At 39.4% G+C, this 18000-nt stretch overlaps 1 protein-coding gene across 3 annotated transcripts in view; it reads left to right on the plus strand.

Moving 5' to 3' along the window:
* The first annotated feature begins 6164 nt into the window (after positions 1 to 6164).
* LOC103056703 (calpain-8) overlaps positions 6165 to 18000 on the plus strand; it is a 56992-nt gene continuing 45156 nt past the window's right edge. Inside the window, exons 1-4 of one of the 3 annotated variants that reach the window (XM_025165461.2) lie at positions 6165 to 6510; positions 13802 to 13871; positions 16168 to 16286; positions 17137 to 17270. In XM_025165461.2, the coding sequence (XP_025021229.2) occupies positions 6274 to 6510; positions 13802 to 13871; positions 16168 to 16286; positions 17137 to 17270 (560 nt within the window). In that variant the 5' untranslated portion in view covers positions 6165 to 6273. The remainder of the gene's footprint in view (positions 6511 to 13801; positions 13872 to 16167; positions 16287 to 17136; positions 17271 to 18000) is intronic. The other 2 variants (XM_025165460.2, XM_007426283.3) reach the window with 2 other exon arrangements.

Consider the following 18000-nt stretch of genomic DNA (forward strand, 5'->3'; position numbering starts at 1 on the left):
GGCTCTCCCCAGAAACATCCAATGAGAGGGGCAAAAAGGTAAAAATGGCAGCCATGATCATGTGATTGAAGCCCTCCTTTTTACATGTGTCACTAGGCAACAGATATTAAAAGGGGCAGGACTTTGATCACATAGTCACGGCCACCAATTTTTACTTATATAGAAAGATGTTATCTTTTAATAATAGCATACATGTGATTATACAGATAATCCTTGCTTACCAACCACTCGTTCAGCGACCGTTTGAACTTACAATAGAGCTGAAAATAGAGACTTATGACCAGTCTTTGAAGTTGCAGCCATTGCAGCGCCCCTACAGTCATGTGATCACGATTCAGGTGCTTGGCAACTGGCATACAGTTACAATGGTTGCAGCGTCCTGCAGTGCCATTTCTGACCTTCACTTGTCAAGCTTCTGACAAGCAAAGTTAATGGGGAAGCCAGCAGAAAGTCGCAAGTTGCGATCACGTGATGTTGCACTTAATGACCCATGGTGATTCACTTAATGCCTGCAGCCAAAACTGACATTGTAAGTCAGCATGGTCATGTGACATTGCACTTAATGACTGTACTACTTAGTGATGGAGTTGCTGGTCCCAATTGTGGTTGGTAACTAAGGACTACCTATACTGCATTATCTTACAACCTCCGGGTTAGGTTATTAACCCAAATATCTTACCCCAAAATATGCCCCAAATTTTGGGGCCTTCTGGTACTAGCAGAGCATCACTGTGACGTGACCTGCATTCCTTGGAGGCTTCTGACTGCAAAAAGATTTTCTTCCATTTTGCTTTAAGTCTGAGAACAGAATGCATATTATGTGGCAAATATGAACGATATCATTCCACTTTGAAATTGCCTGCAGTTGAATGGCACACACAAACATACACATTGTATTTTTAACATTTGTGTAAGGATCCTGAAGCAACCAAGTCTTACAGAAGGCAGTACATTGATATTTAAATATGCAGGGACACATACATATATTACCTACACTATGTTATCTGTGCTGCTTCAGGATATGGATATAAAGCCAGTATTTACATTTGCAATGTAACACAGCTACTCTGAGAAGCTGTGTATCTGAATTTCCCTCAGCTTTTCACTCCTATGGCATTTGCCCTTCTCCCTGGCTATCCATTCAGACCAAAAGGGAACAGCCAGTAAGGAAACAAGTCCAATTTCAGTCAAGTTCACTTTCTCTTGTATTCTGGGTCTTGTTTCTTGCAAAAGGCTATCCTTATTTTGATCATTCCTGCAGCATCCTTTCTGTCTGTTCTTGACATGTCACATGGCCAGATTTTTGAGTGCTACGAGAGACGAGAGATGCTTTAAAGCTTGGACAAATCTGTTCAGTGCATTCCTCTTTGTTTGACATAAATGGCAAGTTGCTAATTTTCTGCCATCTTACTTTTCAGAGTCTGCCTTCCTGAAGAGGAGCCCCTTTAGTTCAGTGATGTTGTCCTGCCAGAAACTGCTGAAGCACAACTGCTGCCAATTTAATATTATTCTGTACCAATGGGAAATTTAAACCAATTGTTTTCATCGTTCATTGCTGAGTCAGGAAGTCCTTGGAGCTAACCTTGGTTTATTCTCCTGCAAAGAGTGGTTTTTAACATTCTGTACTGCATACATGAATAACATTTAAGCACTTTCTGTCTTTTATCTATTTGTGTGTATGTGTGGTTCACTCTAACAACAGCAGTGTGCAGGTGAATATCTGTCCAATGTGATTCATGCCATCTTCTGACTGATTATGCACTGGCCTTTCTTCTACAGTCTAGGGCAGTGTTTTTCAGCCTTGGCAACTTTAAGTTGTGTGGACTCCCAGCATGCTGGTTGGGGAATTCTGGGAGCTGAAGTCCTCACATCTTAAAATTGCCAAGGTTGAAAAACACTGATCTAGGGCATTGCAGTAAAAAAAAAAAAAATGCACGTTCATTCCCACCAATTTTTATTTTTATTGCACAAATGGATCTGGAAGTTAGTCCTATGGGGAAGGGTTGAAAGAACTGGGTATATCACCTTGGAGAAAATAAGATAATAAGAGGGTATGATATATATCTTTATTACAAGATTGAGATTGAATTAAGGCCCAAACTGGAGTTGAGACAGAGGATCACTTCAGTGTCTTATATGTTGACGGTCTTGCTACAGGAAGAGCTATAATTATTGATAGGTTAATAGGAAGCTAGTTTGAGTTGGTGTATGAGGAATTGACCAGGGACTCCTAAATAGCTGTTGGCAAAACCACTCCTTATATCTTCTGTACTGCTTGGTCTAGTTTGGTTCAGCCTTCCCTAATCTTGTGTCCTGTAAATATATTGATCCCCAACTAGATGTCTGCCATACTGGCTGGAGAATATATGAGAATATATGTATGTGCAGGACATCTGGTTGGGGAAAGCTGGTTTGGTGAGTGGGCACGATGAAGTGTATGAAAAACAAGAGACAGCAGCTGGAGCCTAAGCCATCTTGAAAATTATGACTCAAACGTTAAGCTTGAGAGTAATTAGTTACAGCTAATTCTCCTGACAACTCTTAATGGACACTGAAATGTCCATTCTTTGTCAGATATGACCCAGCAGAGCATCCATCCTTCCTTGGTAATTAATTATCCTCTCTTTCTAGCCTACCTTGTTGCCTCTAGGTGGAGCTTATGCTTCGATTTTTACTTTTAATTGTTACTACTAGCAACAGCTAGATGAGAGGAGCAGCAAAAGCTAAGGTCTTTGCACATGAAGATTTTGCTTGCACACAGAGAAATCTCCATGTAATGGAAAAACACAAACACCTCCACTTATGAAATGAACCCTGCAATGTTTAGTTTGCTGAGTACATGTTCTAGAAAGTCCCTGTATGCTTTGGGAAAGTGTCATGTGTGAAGAAGCCTTCTGAGAAATAAGACTATTTCACAATAAAACTTTGTAAGGATGGCATTTGATGAAAGCCTTTTTTCTGAATATCTAGATCTAGGCAAGGTGCTTAAAACAATTCGTTCAGAAAACTAGAAGGGATTTTCACCGGTAAACAAGAATCGTAAATGCTTAAGAGAATATTAATACTGTGGCAAGTGGAGAGCCAATATGGTGATTCAAGTATAGAGTTGGGATGGAGGAAAATTCAGTTCAAATTTTTACCTAGCTTAAAGCCATTAATTCTCTTTCAGGCTTTCAGCCTCCCAACAGTGTGAAAATATAAGTTTAAAATTATTGTATCTGGATGAATACAGTACATCTGAAAAAATCTGGATGACCTCTGGATGGCAATGAAGAGATACAGAAGAAAATGGCAGTTCAGATATTAGAAGGAGAGAGGAAGACTTATAGACACTGTTTTGAGCTCTTCAAGGAATATTCAGGAGCATCCCCAGTATTCAGGGAGAAGACTGATGATATCTTTACAATCCAATTGTAAAAGCTATCATTGTAGCTGGGATTAAAACTGTACCCTTTTCCCAGAGACCAAAATAATGGTGTAGTCTGAAGACTGAGAAATTATCTTGGAAGTCAGAGAAGCTAAGAGGCAGTAAACTTGCAGACGAGGAGGTAGAATACAGAGAAGGCAACAGATTGAAAAACAGAAACCTAAAGGAAAGGTAAATGAAAGAGGCACTATAATTGAATTTCAAATATTTAGTTTAACCAGCCAGCCGATTTTTACTACTACAGGTTTCTAGTATTTTTTTAAAAAGCCTTGTTAAATTCACAATAACTCAACTATTCTGACTTACATAGAGGTGAAAGGTGCACTATTTTTCTCTGCAACTTTTTTTATGGAAGCTGATTGTTGCTGGCACCATTTATCCTTAGTGATTCTGTATCCTGCCTAACTACATTTGAAATGGCAAGTTTTTCTGCTTTGGGCCAGAAACAGTTCTGTGATTTGCAGGGGATTTGGCAGGCTCAAGTGTTGAACCTATAGATGGGAGAAGAAAAATGGACTTTTGACCAGAAGAAACATCCCATGAGTTATTAAGACAATTAAACTGTACAAAGGATACAAATGGCAAAGAATGCACAAATGACTGTAGTCCACTTGGGCACTTTTTAGAATAATTATGATTCTGTATGCAGTGACAGAGACAAATTCCGATTGTAAAACCTAGTTCAGATGTTACCGGAAATAGGGGAAAATAGGGAAAATATAGGGGAAAAGCTGTTTATCCAGTATTCATAGCTGCTATTCAAGAAGGAGGAAGAGTAGCTGAGAGAACACCTTTAAGCAGCATTGGGATGGTATTCAGTAACAGGATGCGTTTTCCCTTCTTTTTTCCCACTGATCGCTCCACCCACAGCCCTGTGTCCTCCTTCTTTCGTATGCCCCAAAATTCTGCTCTGAGTCTACCATATTGTGGTGGCAGCAAACCTGTATTATATTTAGTCCTCTTTGCTTCATACTTGCAATCTCGTTCTTGCTGGATTATTTGTTCAGGCTGCTAGAAGATGTGCCTGTTCCAGATTGCTGTTCACTTCACCCCTGTTTCCACTTGTGTACATTTAAAGAACATGGAGCCATGTTTTAAAGACTTATTATGCATGTTTTTATCCTTCTTTCCACTTAACTGGTTAAGGTGATGTGCATGCTATTGAATACCACAACCTAGTCAACATTCAGGTTAAAGAGGGCTTGTTTGAATTCAAAACATCCTTAAGGGTTCTAAACTAATTTTCCCCATTTATCCATATTATGCAAAGACAGAGAAGAGGATTAATGGAAGGTTAATGCTCTTTCTGCACAGGGAATGAACTTAGAGCAGTCTGCCAGAACCAGGGCCATGCAGGGCACTCCATCTCCCTGATTATTTTACTTTCACACACACTCCTTGGTATATGTATAAAATATGGGAAGGAAGGAATCTTGATCTGGCCACACAAACTTTTTATTTACAGTATAAACACACACGGCAGACTGTGACAGCCTCTTAGCCAGGCTTCCTACCAAAATGGCTGCTCTCTTTTGAACAGAGTATTCCCCCTTTTTGCCAGTCAGCTGATGCTGGTTCACTGCTACCCCAGGGTATGAACAGACTGGCCAAACTGAATCTAGCCAATAAACCATTCAGTAGAAGCTGGATCGAATATCCAGACAAAGGATATACGAACATTTCATTCAAAGACTAAGCTGCAGCTGTGGTGCTGGAGTTAAGTATTTCATGTCTTTATGGCTGCATGTCCATAAAATGTGTCTTTCCATAGTGACTGAATGAAAAACCAGATGTTCCCTTTTAGAAACTGACACAGCTAAGATTGGACCTCAGGTCCATGTTCTAGGGCCCACTACCTTGTCCGTCCAGAAATTAGACACTAAAGGGGAAAGACAAATATATCTAACAGGACATCACAGGACTGATCAAGACTGAGACACTCCCACAAAGTCCTTTTTTCTTATTAAAAAAAAAAAGAAGCATTTTACAATCAGTAAGTGGCCACCAGCTGCTAGCAAAGTTGAGTACAATTACAAGTTGGATGTTTGCAATCAGAAGCATTAGCCCCTAAAAATAACAGTGGGTTTTAAGCTTTGTTGCTTATTTGGATGTCTGTGTTTTATGGGGCACATGGCTAGGAGCGCTGTCAGCATCAGCACCTCCTGCCAAAGGTCAGCTTTATGGAGCACATTGCCCCGCAGGCCCTATTTCTCTTTCTAGTTTAGGTCCTGTTTCAAGTGCCTCATATATGCGTATTTGTCTATTCTAATTTGGACACACAACTTTTTAAAGTTAGGAGCCACAGTTTGCCTTTGGCCTTTTGTTATAGTACTGAGGGCTGCCCTTCAAAACAGTAAGTGAGCCTGGGACAAAAATTAAATTTCATTTGCATTTGACATACAATTCATATGATTACTTATATGAATTGTATGTCAGTTCATACTTACATATACTCATAAATCCTATACTAGATATTTTTGTCCATCACATTAAAAATAAACATTTGGTAACAACTTTTGGAGGACTCTGGAGCCTGAATCTAAGGCTTGGGTGGGGACTATTGAGAGAGAGAGAGAGAGAGAAGGAGGAATAGAAAGGCAATATTTACTTCTCAGAGGCATAATGCAGAGTGGAACGAATATTACATCCCTTTCATTGCCTGATCTGTTCCATTTGCATTATGTACATATTTACCTTAGCTTGTTCCTTTCTTCTTTATAGGTATTGGACCGTGTAAAATATTTGTTCGCTCCACCTCTCCATGGCCACTCACTCGCACACTTTCCTTCTTGCTGTTAACCTTTTAGACGTCTTGTGCCCTAGCGTTTCACTAGGAACCTGGTGCTATGACAGGTGTAGCCCTCAAACTGGCCAGGGAAAAGGCCATCCTAGATGGCTTAGGATCCAATGGAAATGCCGTGAAATACTTAAAGCAGGATTTTGAAGCTCTGAGAAGCCAGTGTTTGCACTCTGGGACCCTCTTCAAAGATGAAGAATTTCCTGCTTGCCCCTCCGCTCTTGGCTATAAAGATTTGGGACCGTATTCTCCCAAAACTCAAGGGATTATTTGGAAACGACCCCCGGTAAGAATATAGTTTCTGTTGATAATATGCTGGTTTGAGATGATATTCTATTTGCTGAAGGGGTCACCTTCAAACTCAAAACAGCTGTATTGTTTAGCAAATCTCTGATTCTTGGAAAAGGCTTGTTTTAATAGTTTTGCGATGACCTTTGCCTTGATCGAACAGGTTTAATTTGGATTGAAAATGCCAAAGCTCCTTTCTTGGAAAATTGCTTAAGTTGTCAATCAAAACATCTGAAAATCTTTGGAAAGGTAGTATATCTGAATTAAGTGATAATCATTGTATTGGGTGGAATTATGAACTGTAAAAATAAAAAAAAGTATTTATTAGGTTCCATGGACTGTGACTGTCTGGGATAAGGGACATCTGACAACATTCACCACTGAAAATGGCTGGAAATATATTCTTTTAGGATTTCTTTCTGTGCTCTGAGTGTTTCTGAGGCAATTCTGGTCAAATAGAGTTGAACTATTTTAGAGGTAATAATGGTTTCAGTGTGTCTTCACAATAGAGAATGGGTTAAACTGTTTATTTTGGTTCCATGTCATTTTTATATTGTCATATAATCCCATTGTGGCTTTCTGCATTAATCCCAGATTTAAAATTATCTCCCTTCTTTTAAGTAATTGTTATTGTAAAGTTTCTCTTAAACAAATATTTTCCATGCAATAAATATTAAATGAATACGTTCCATCAAACCATGAGTTCAAATGCAAACTTCTCTCTAGAGAATTGCTGAGATCTTCGTCATTAATAGTATTTAGAAAGCTATTTGGGAATTGCATTCAGATTGTCCTAGATTAGTCCCAGAGTTGCAGAGCAGTTCATCTATATAGTTGTAAAAACTTCTCACCTGTCCCATTTTCAAAGCCACAAGATATAGAAATAGCTTTTAAAAACTTGTTTATTAATAAGAATGATGAATAGCATACAAATGCTATTTTTTTAAAAATAACATTTTCTTCTTTTTAATCCACAGCTACTCTATTCAAAGTTTGATTTCATTTTCTTTCCTTTTTACGGACCACACAAATAATTTTGCAGGTATCCATAGAGCATGTAACAATTCAGTACAGAAGCCTTAATGCCTGCATTATGTTGGATGTTATATATTTTATTTTTCTTGTGCTATTTATTAGTACATAAGGTCAGTAGCTGCTTTCAAACTTGTGCACAGTTGTGTGCTTTTTTACTTTTAGCTTCAGTGTTTTGAACTGTATAACTGATGTTTCTTAAACCTCTGTACAGTTTTGAATACATTTTCAGATATACAGAGGGCATTGCCAAAAGCAGAATGAAAAGGAAATGTTTCAAAGCCTTACTCATGCATAAGCAGTGAACTTCTATAAACAATAATACGTATTTGATTTATTATTAAACAATCATTTGAAAGTCACATACTCTCCATTCACTTGGTAAAAGTTCAAAAACAGTGATAATGAAAATATGGAGTCCTGGGTGCTCCACATTTTTCTGATGTTTCTTAAACCTCTGTATAGTTTTGAATACATTTTCAGATATACAGAGGGCATTGCCAAAAGCAAAAGGAAAAGGAAATGTTTCAAAGCCTTACTCATGCATAAGCAGTGAACTTCTATAAACAATAATACATGTTTTATTTATTATTAATCATTTGAAAGTCACATATTCTCCATTCACTTGGTAATCATTCAAAAACAGTGATAATGGAACTGTGGAGTCTGTTGGTTTCTAGCCTGGTGCCTTAACCACTAGAACAAACTAATTGAAAGCCAGTTTGGTATAGTGGTTAAGGTGTTGGCCTAGAAAGCAGGAGACTCTGAGTTCTAGTCCTGCCTTAGGCATGAAAAACTGGCTGGGTGATTTTGGGCCAGTCACTCTCTTTCAACCCAACTCACCTCACAGGGTTGTTGTTGTGGGGAAAATAGGAGGAGGAAGGCGCATTGATAGGTTCACTGCCTTGAGTTGTATATGAAAAAAAAGGTGGGATAAAAATCTAAAAAAACAAATGCTCCTTGTTTTGAACAAGTCTGAGGGAAGATAAAACTTGGCCTGTCAAAGAGGCACTGAATCTGTCATCATCCTTGAATTTGGGTCCACAGTGCAAGATTTAGAGGTAAGACAGGGATCCTGTGAGGCACTGGGAGAGTATTGGGAAACATCAGGTAGAACTTAGAAATGATTAGACCTCAAGTATGCTACCATTGCCAAGCCCCTCATATCCTTCTTTAGATCCTTTATCAGTGAATACATTTTCAACATTTCCAAACTTCAGATTTCAAGACCTCCTGCTGTTTTAGGATAAGCTATTTTAAGTCCAAGTGAATCATACATAATTACAGGTAGTCCTTGACTAATGACCATTTGTTTAATTACCACTCAAGCTTATGACAGCACTGAAAAAGTGACTTATGGCTGGTCCTCACACTTACGACTATTGCAGCGTCCCTGCAGTCACGTGATCAAAATTCGGACACGTGGCAACCAGAATGTTTATGAAGATTCTCAGTCAGAATGTATTTATGATGGTTACAGTGTCCTGGGGTCATGTGATTGCCATTTGCGACTTCCCAGAGGGCTTTTGACAAGCAAATCAATGGGGGAAGCTGGATTCACTTCATGACCACAGCAAAAAGGTCATAAAATTGGGTGCGACTCACTTAACGACTGCATTGCTTAGCGACTGAAGTTCTGCTCCCAATTGTGGTCGTAAGTCGAGGACTACCTGTACTGTATGCTGATATTTTGACTGTTCTGCATGATATAGTGGAGTTGGCCTATCCTTCAGTGTAAAACTCATTTTCCCAAACTCTGGACTTTTGGTTGTAAGCCAGTTGATTATTTATTCCATCTCACCTGTAGCTAGCGATAGATACACAACTAGTTGCTAGCCAGATATGCTGCCTCTACTCAAGATATGACAGCCTGGCTTTGTACAATATCTTAGACAAGATTCAAATAGGGTTGGGTGGTATATTGATTCAGGGTATTGCTAAAATCCAACCATTCACTTAGCATATTATATAAACCTAGCAATATGAACTGAAACTAATGAGGTAGGAACCAATGTTTTGTAGGCTAGACAAAACCAGCAAATAACCAATCAGTGCAATTTTCAGTAATTTGAGAAGATGAGAGGAAAAGACTTAGAATTCAAAACCTGAGAGGGAGAGGGGTATTTGAGAGAGAGAGCATGTTTTTGACTTCTGTGTCAGGAAATAAGTGGTTTTTTTAATACATATATGCAGTGGTGTGCTGTTTAGCTCTGCCAGCTACATTGTCACTGATGCACCACACCACTAGTAACGAAAGAGCTGATTGGCTCACTAGGTGCTGTGGCTCAGCTCTGCTTTCAGCCAGCTCACAAAATTCCAGAAAATATAGCAATAGGCCCTCATGAACCAGGACAAGACATCTCCAGCATGCCACGGCATATATGGCTTCTGTCTTGTCTGCAATAAAACAACATCTAGCCATGTCATGTCTATATAGTTCTGCCTAAACAAGTTCCTGAATTTTATTTTATTTAGAGGATTTATAGGGCCACCCATCTCACATATATGACTCTGGGTAGTTAAAAATGTTACAAATGATAAAAACTTTATGAAACCCATAGCAGCCAGAGGAAAAGAAATTATAAAGCCTCAACCAAATAGTTGAGCATAACCAAAAAACAGGCCCCATTCCACACCTAGGGGCCCAGAGCCACATGATATACAGCATGATGCATTTAGAAAATCAAGATTTATTGTCAAGCCTGACATGAAGTCTGACATTAGCAATGTGAAGCTTTTATAGCCTTGGGCAAGTATTAATTATCTGAAATGCTCAACATGAAAACTCTCCAAATAAGCCCTCCTCACTCCACCAAAATCACCTGCTAAAGGCAGTTGTCCATTCAGTGCCAACGTCTGCAGCTAGGAAGCTGGGTTGACTTCTGCCTGAGCTTCATCCCTGCTGCTTCGCACCCATCTGGAAGCCAACGCACATATAACTGCCTAGGTAAAGGCTTCCTGCTGCAGACAAGAACACTAAACTGTGAGTGCCTATACTGTAGCAGCTGAGACGGTTAAAGTAACATTGGTGGGTGGGGGAGGATTATCTGGAGCATTTGCGAGTGTAGCACTCTGGATAATGAATGCCTGACTGGGCTTAGGCCTGTCTTGAAAGTACGCTGACTCCCTTCAAGATTTCATAACGTGACTCAGTGTGGATCTAATCTTTCTATTCTCTACAGTTGCGGATTTCAGTCTTTCTCTTGAAAGTATTCCATCCTGGCTTCCTTTTGTCCCCAACAGTTTAGGTACTACAGAGAAAGACACTCTTTTCCATTCAAATGGTAGACAATAGGCTCAAAGAAAGAGCTATTTTTTTCCTGGTTTTCTGTCTGGTCCCTGGCGGAGAATCTGTATGGGTATGATTAAAAATTTAGCAGACTTTTTGTATGTGATTTTAAACCTTAAAATTAGAAATCTTGAACATGTATATTGTTAAATCAATGCTTGTTGCATTAGTAGAAGATTCAACTGAATGGTAACTCAATTTCAATTATGTTGATTGTCTTATGTGTTTAATTTTGGATATTCCTTTCAATTATTTCTTACAAAAGAAAGAATAATAGTACTAACAGCACTATTAACTGTAGCAAGAACTGGATTGCTCTTCAAATATGAAGTAAAGAGGAATAAATATTATGCAGTTTTATTGCCACATACTGTGGTGGACTCATAGCAGAATTTTGGGGCATATCAAAGGAGGAGAAGACAAGGCTGTGAGTGGGAACATCAGAATGGTCACTCTACTTAGTAAGCATAATATTATTTTACAAAAGCTGCTCATGCCACAAGCAATAAGATATACAGTACTTTTGTATTCTTACATTTTTAATATTAATGTATTTATTTTTAATTTTCTTGCCAATTATATGAGCTGTTATGGAGATAAATCATGAATATTGGAGTATACAGCATCTTACAGAACTGTGCTGTACTTTGAGCAGTCTTTGATATCAAACAGTATCAATATCAGCCAATGGACTGCTACAATGTAGTCCTAATGGGGCTACCTATGAAGACTACCCAGAAACTGAGTCACTTTGTGTGAGATGGGTGGCCATATAAATTTGATAGATAGATAGATAGATAGATAGATAGATAGATAGATAGATAGATAGATAGATAGATAAATATAAATAAATAAATAAATAAATAAATAAAATTGTACAAAAGCAGCAATGTAAGATCATACAATACCAATGTTGCAGGTGCTGCATTGGTTAGAAGCAGGTTTACAAGTACAATGCAAGGTGTTGTTATTTATTGATTTACAAACCACCGTTCATTGCGATTTATATGCCACCTTATATTCAGGAGCTGAAGGTGGTATATATAACACTCCCTCCTCCTATTTTTCCTACAATAACAATCCTGTGAGATAAGTTGGGCTGAAAGAGAATGACTGGCCCAGGCATCCAGTGAGCTTCTGTGGTTCAGGATGGACTAAACGTGGGTCTCTCTGCTCCTGGTCTATCCCCTTAACAGCTATACGATAAAACTCTATGTGACTTGGCTCCTCAGAATCTTTAGGACCATTTCTCCCTAGGTGAATCTGCTTGTTCTGTTCATTCAACCTGAGGCAATATTTGGAGTTTGTATCCTTTTAGTTGAACCCAGGATGGGGGAGGACAGATGGCTGTGGCCCCTTCCCTTTGGAATAATGTCCCCTGGAGGTTCCAACTACTCCTACATGGCTGTTATTTAGTAAGAAGGTGAAAGCTATACTTTTTCAGCGGGAGTTCAGATGGGTTTGACTATCCCTGTGCCTTTAGATTGAATTGTTACTTAATTTGTTTTACAGTACAGTGGAACCTCAGTTCACGAACTTAATTCGTTCCACGACTCTGGTCGCAACCCGAATTGGTCGCGACCCGAAGCAAATTTTCCCATAAGATTCAATGTAATTACCGTTAATCCGTTCTGGCGTGGAGGACAGGGAGGCGGCTATTGCTTGGAGGGAGAGTCCCCCTCCCTACGACCACCTGTCGGGCAGAAAATGGCCGCAGACCACGTGTCAAGGGCGGAAAAATGGCCACAGACCACGTGTCAGGGGCGGAAAAATGGCCGCGGACCACATGTCAGGGGCGGAAAATGGCCGTGGACCACGTGTCAGGGGCAGAAAAATGGCTACGGACCACATGTCAGGGGCGGAAAATGGCCGCGGACCACGTGTCAGGGGCGGAAAAATGGCCGCGGACCACGTGTCGGGTGGAAAATGGCCGCGGACCACGTGTCAGGGGCAGGAAAATGGCCGCGGACCACGTGTCACGGGCGGGAAAATGGCCACGGACCATGTGTCATGGGCGGGAAAATGGCCGCGGATCCTGTTCGTGACCCGAGGCGGAGTTCGCGAACCGAAACAAAATTTTGTTTCGTCACCCGAAAAGTTCGTGAACAGAAGTGTTTGTAACCCGAGGTTCCACTGTATTTTGTTCTAATAGTACATGCATTACTGTGAACCACCTAAAGTAGTTTTTGAAGTCGGTAGATATATAACTGATGTAGAAAATAAGCCTCCCAAGTAAGACAGTGAACTAAGCTGAGACTTACTGTCTATACTTCCGTTCACTCTTCTCATGAACACATCCTGTAGTAGTTATATATTAAACATTTTTCAGAGAGATTAGAGATAGCACCTGGCATACCCTGGCTTGGCTGGGCTCAGAAGCTAAGCAGTGTTGGCTTGGTTAGGGCTTGGATGGGGTAGGCTAGACTAGGAAGGAAAAAAAAAATCTCAGAAGAAGACAGTGGTCTACCGCATGATATTGCTGTCATGGAGACTACATGGAAGGGGACTTCAAACTTGGCAACTTTAAGATGTGTGGATTTCAACTCCCAGAATTTCCCAGCCAGCAGTTGTCAAGTTTGAAAAACACAGGCTTATATGTTTCTGTGCTGAGTGAGCTTTCTATACTGAACTTACAAAGTAGTTGTATATGGTGTAACTGGCCCTCAGATTCTGATGTATTTTGAACTCAACATTTTCTTTGTCCAACAGCTTGCACTCTTGGTAAGGTCCACAGTTTTCCGAAATAATTCTATCGTTCTGTCTCATTTTACAGTAGGTAAGAACCAGGAGTCCCCCTTTCCAGGTTGAAATAAATGTTTACTACAGGATTTGCAGGAAGAGCTCAGATTTGCGGAACAACCATAAGTGAGGAAGGCTACAACGTTTTAACTGAGAGTTTTTCTTCGGTGAAAGTGTAAAAAAATGTGAGAGGCAAAATCCAATTATAATATTCAATCGTTATTTTCAGGAGCTGGTCCCAAACCCCCAGTTCATTGAGGGAGGAGCCACTCGTACAGATATTCGTCAGGGGGCTTTGGGTGAGTAGGGAAATGCCACTTTTTCTCTCTCTCTCAGGGGAGGGGGAACCGCAACACACTCTGAACCGCTGTGTGCTATAATCAGAGAACAAACATGCAAATTGTATTATTTTGTTTGATGATTCAAATACTGTAAATATAAAATAACAGTGTGAAATATGTTCTTTGAACACTGACTTTATCGCTCGTTTTGCAAGTGTCCCACTAACTAGCCACTGAAACAAAAGGAAATCCTTTCTCATCCTTACATTTCTGTAAAATATTCTTTCAAATTTAAGATACAGTATTTGATGTAGAGGAATACAGTCAGACTATCTCCAAGGCCTTCATTCATTAAACTTTATTTCTTCATCAGTAGGAAAAATTCGATTGAACTTAGCTTGGCAGGGTTTCAAGGGAGTTTGAGAAATGTAGAACATTTATACTTTTGTAAAGAGCACACATACAATAGATTATGACTGGCTGACATATACAGTGGTACCTCTAGTTACGAACTTAATCCGTTCCGTGACTCTGGTTGCAACTCGAGTTGCTCGCAACTCGAGGTAAATTTTCCCATAAGGTTCAATGTAAATACGGTTAAACCGTTCCGCCCTCCGAATTTGGTCGCACCACGAGGCAAATTTCCCCATAAGGTTCAATGTAAATACGGCTAATCCACCCTCTGAATTTGGTCACACCACGAGGCAAATTTCCCCCATAAGGTTCAATGTAAATACATACGGTTAAACAGTTCTGAAACATATGCATTTTATTTTTAAACCACAAAAACATGAAAATAGTCGAGATGGTCGACTTCGCCATCTTGTACTCCAAGGCCAGATCAGTCACACGAATACCACGATCGTGCTTTTCTATAATGTCCTTCTTAAGTTCGATCGTCACTTTTTTCTTCAAAGCCTTATTCTTGCCAAGCCTGCTCTGCATTTTCTTTGGAGCCATGCTGACAAGCACACCAAACACCTTCCAAATGCCACAAAACACACCACAAGCCTCACCGAACGTCTCCTTGCTACCGCGATCTCGCCCACAGGAAGCTGCGACCGCGTGGCAGCAGGGAAAATGGCCGCGGATCCGGTTCGTAACTCAAGGCGGAGTTCGCAAGTCGAGGTAAATTTTTGGGCCCGGAGCTGGTTGTATCTCGAAAAATTCGCAAGGAGGGGCGTTCGTAACTCGAGGTACCACTGTATATGCTTATATGCATAGCATGCAAAATAATACAATTTATTTAAATGTGCATTTAAACACATATGTTAGCCTGCAATCTTTTTCTCTGCATTAAAGCCTTCAAATGGCAGATGATGGGCTTACTTGTTTTAACTCTTATTTTATCACTCTTACGGCGTCTAACAAAAACATATTTCCACATTGCCATTTTCATGATGCATTCAAAAGCAACAAAGCAAAAAACAATCTGTAATGGAGACCAAATTTCTAGGTAATATAAGCTAGACATTTATTTCCTTTTCATGATATACACCATTGGTCTCTTGCTCTGGGCATGGAAAAGCCAAACTAGATGTGATATAGGAGTGTCTCCCACTTCAGTAATATTTAAAAGCAACCACAGCAATCTTCACTTCAAGTCAGGTCTATATGTGAACTGGGTTTAAGTCTTCTACATGCTGTTTTCTTCACTGAAGTGATCCCACTCCTTTCCAAATTGCTATTTATTTTGCCCAGTTTTTAGCGTTGGGGGGCGGGGTGGGACTCATTGAGAAAATGCCATGTGGGGAAAGTTAGTCCCTTCTCCAGCCCTAAAACTCTGATCTGAGTAAGGATCTTCAAAGTTGATTTTTAAGTGAAAAAATAATAGCAAAAGTTCTATTCAGGGATCGAGCACATCAAATTTAACATAATGCTAGAACAGTGTTTCTCAACCTCAGAAACTTTCAGATATGTGAAATTCAGCTCCCAGAATTCCCCAGCCGACGTGTGGACAGTTGAAGTCCACACATCTTAAAGTTTTTGAGGATAAACACTGCTCTAGAATATAGACAGAACAAAACAACTTTTATATGGTCATTAGACATGTATACTTGCCAGATATAACCTGTGATCTTTATTACCCCTGGAAAATTGCAAAGCAGCAGGAAAAGTAGTAACTTGGGGATCCTCTCATCTACCTTTCAGTATATTTTTATTTCCATGGACGAGGTATTAAGGTGCTTATGGGGTTGGGCCTCAGATGTCAAAATAACTTAGCTTGGCCCTGGTTATTAGATTACTTGACTTTGAGGGAGGAATTGTTTTATTAATATACATTTATCTCTTTCATAAACATTGATGTTTCCAGGGGACTGTTGGCTTTTGGCAGCTATTGCGTGTCTCACATTAGATCAAGAAATTTTAGACCGTGTTGTTCCCAAAGATCAGAGTTTCCAGAAGGACTATGCTGGGATCTTTCATTTCCAGGTATCGCTTCTGTTCTAAGCTATATACATCTAGTGATAACACTAAGTTTAAAAAGGGGGAAATAGAAAATAGGAGAAAGTCTAGATAAATAAATCCAATAGCATGTCATAGAAAATGCAGAATGCTGCCCATCGGGTAGCGATTATCTTTGTGCTGGTATAGTTTATACTTCATCTCATTGAGAACAGTTTCTTTTTCTGTGGCAAGATTATTGTATGCAAAAAGATGGAAACATAATGAAATACCTACAGTGGAAGATTGGATTATAAAATTAACTGAACTTGCAGAAATGATGAAGCCGACCAGTCTGGTCAGGGAAAAAACGACACAGACTTTTTTGAAAGACTGGAAAACCTATATGGACTTTTTGTTGAAAGAAAAAAAAAAGACTGAAATGATGATTTCTGGATTTGGGGATTAAAAAGGGCCAAAGAAGATGGGGAAAAGAATATAATGATAATTACTTGATAGAAAGAAGGGCAGAAGATATAACTATGTGTTTTCTTCTCTTTTCATTCCTTCCCCCCCTTTTTCTTACTTTCTATCTTTTTGTTTTGTATAATCTATCTATCTATCTATCTATCTATCTATCTATCTATCTATCTATCTATCTATCTATCTATCTATCTTTCTTCTATTAAACAGTTTCCTTTTCTTTCCTCTGTTAATCAGATGTTCCAGCTCCTTATATGACCTCCCATTGCAAACCTAGCAGATAGCTGCACGGAAAGATAAAGCTCTGTCTTAGAAAGGTGGCTCATTAATTCCAGAAATTTTATCAAATGAACTTATCTTGAAATGTTTTCCTTTGGTCTTTTCACTGTATGGGTCTTTTTCTCTTTGTGGCCAGTTCTGGCAGTATGGAGAATGGGTGGATGTCGTCGTTGATGACCGGCTCCCCACAAAAAACGGACAGCTGCTCTTTTTGCACTCAGAAGAACGCAATGAGTTCTGGAGTGCCTTACTGGAGAAGGCCTATGCCAAGTAAGTCACAGCTAATTCTGAGACAGTTCCCATTAATAGCTCTCAGGATTAGACTATTAATTATAGTTTGCCTTGTGAATTGTGTCTAATGCTACCAATGAATCCATGCTAAGTATAATTCAATGATTTCTGAGCAATGAACAGTCTTGAGTGGCATTTTGAAGAATAATACATTTATTATGGCATATATTTTCAGGGAGTAGAATCTAGGATGAGGAGAAATTAATTCAGTTCTGGTTAAGAATTACCAAATTAATATGCAAAAGGGTATTCCACCTTCTCAGAAATTTGTGATGCAGCTCTCTGTGTACAGACATGCATGTGTTAGGGGAAATACACATAAAGTGCATGTCATAGTGGGAGGAATATAAAATAGCAGTATATTAAGGACTTCCATGCTACTTTGGCATCCACTGAAAAAAGAGAGAGGGCTAGTGTCAGAATATTAATGTATTCAGCCCTTAAATCATCTCCCCTAGTAGTCTCATAGATGTGAATGCATATGCTGTTTCTTTCTCCAAACTGGATTGGATAGTTTGAAATGGATTAGACTAGTCTGAAATGAATGCAGAAGATTAAGTCCATCCAAAAATACCTGGAATTGTGTTGTAGTATAGGACTCATGCTTTCTACTCTAGAGCCATTCTCAAAAACGCAAATTTGAGACTGGCTGGCAATTATTTAGAATCGCAGAAACCAAAGAAGACTTTCTAAATTAAAAACATGTCCA

The sequence above is a fragment of the Python bivittatus genome, unplaced genomic scaffold (genome assembly GCF_059951505.1).
Source record: "Python bivittatus isolate LINGU-HERP-01145 unplaced genomic scaffold, Pbiv_v1 ctg000020_np1212, whole genome shotgun sequence".
Taxonomy (NCBI): domain Eukaryota; kingdom Metazoa; phylum Chordata; class Lepidosauria; order Squamata; family Pythonidae; genus Python; species Python bivittatus.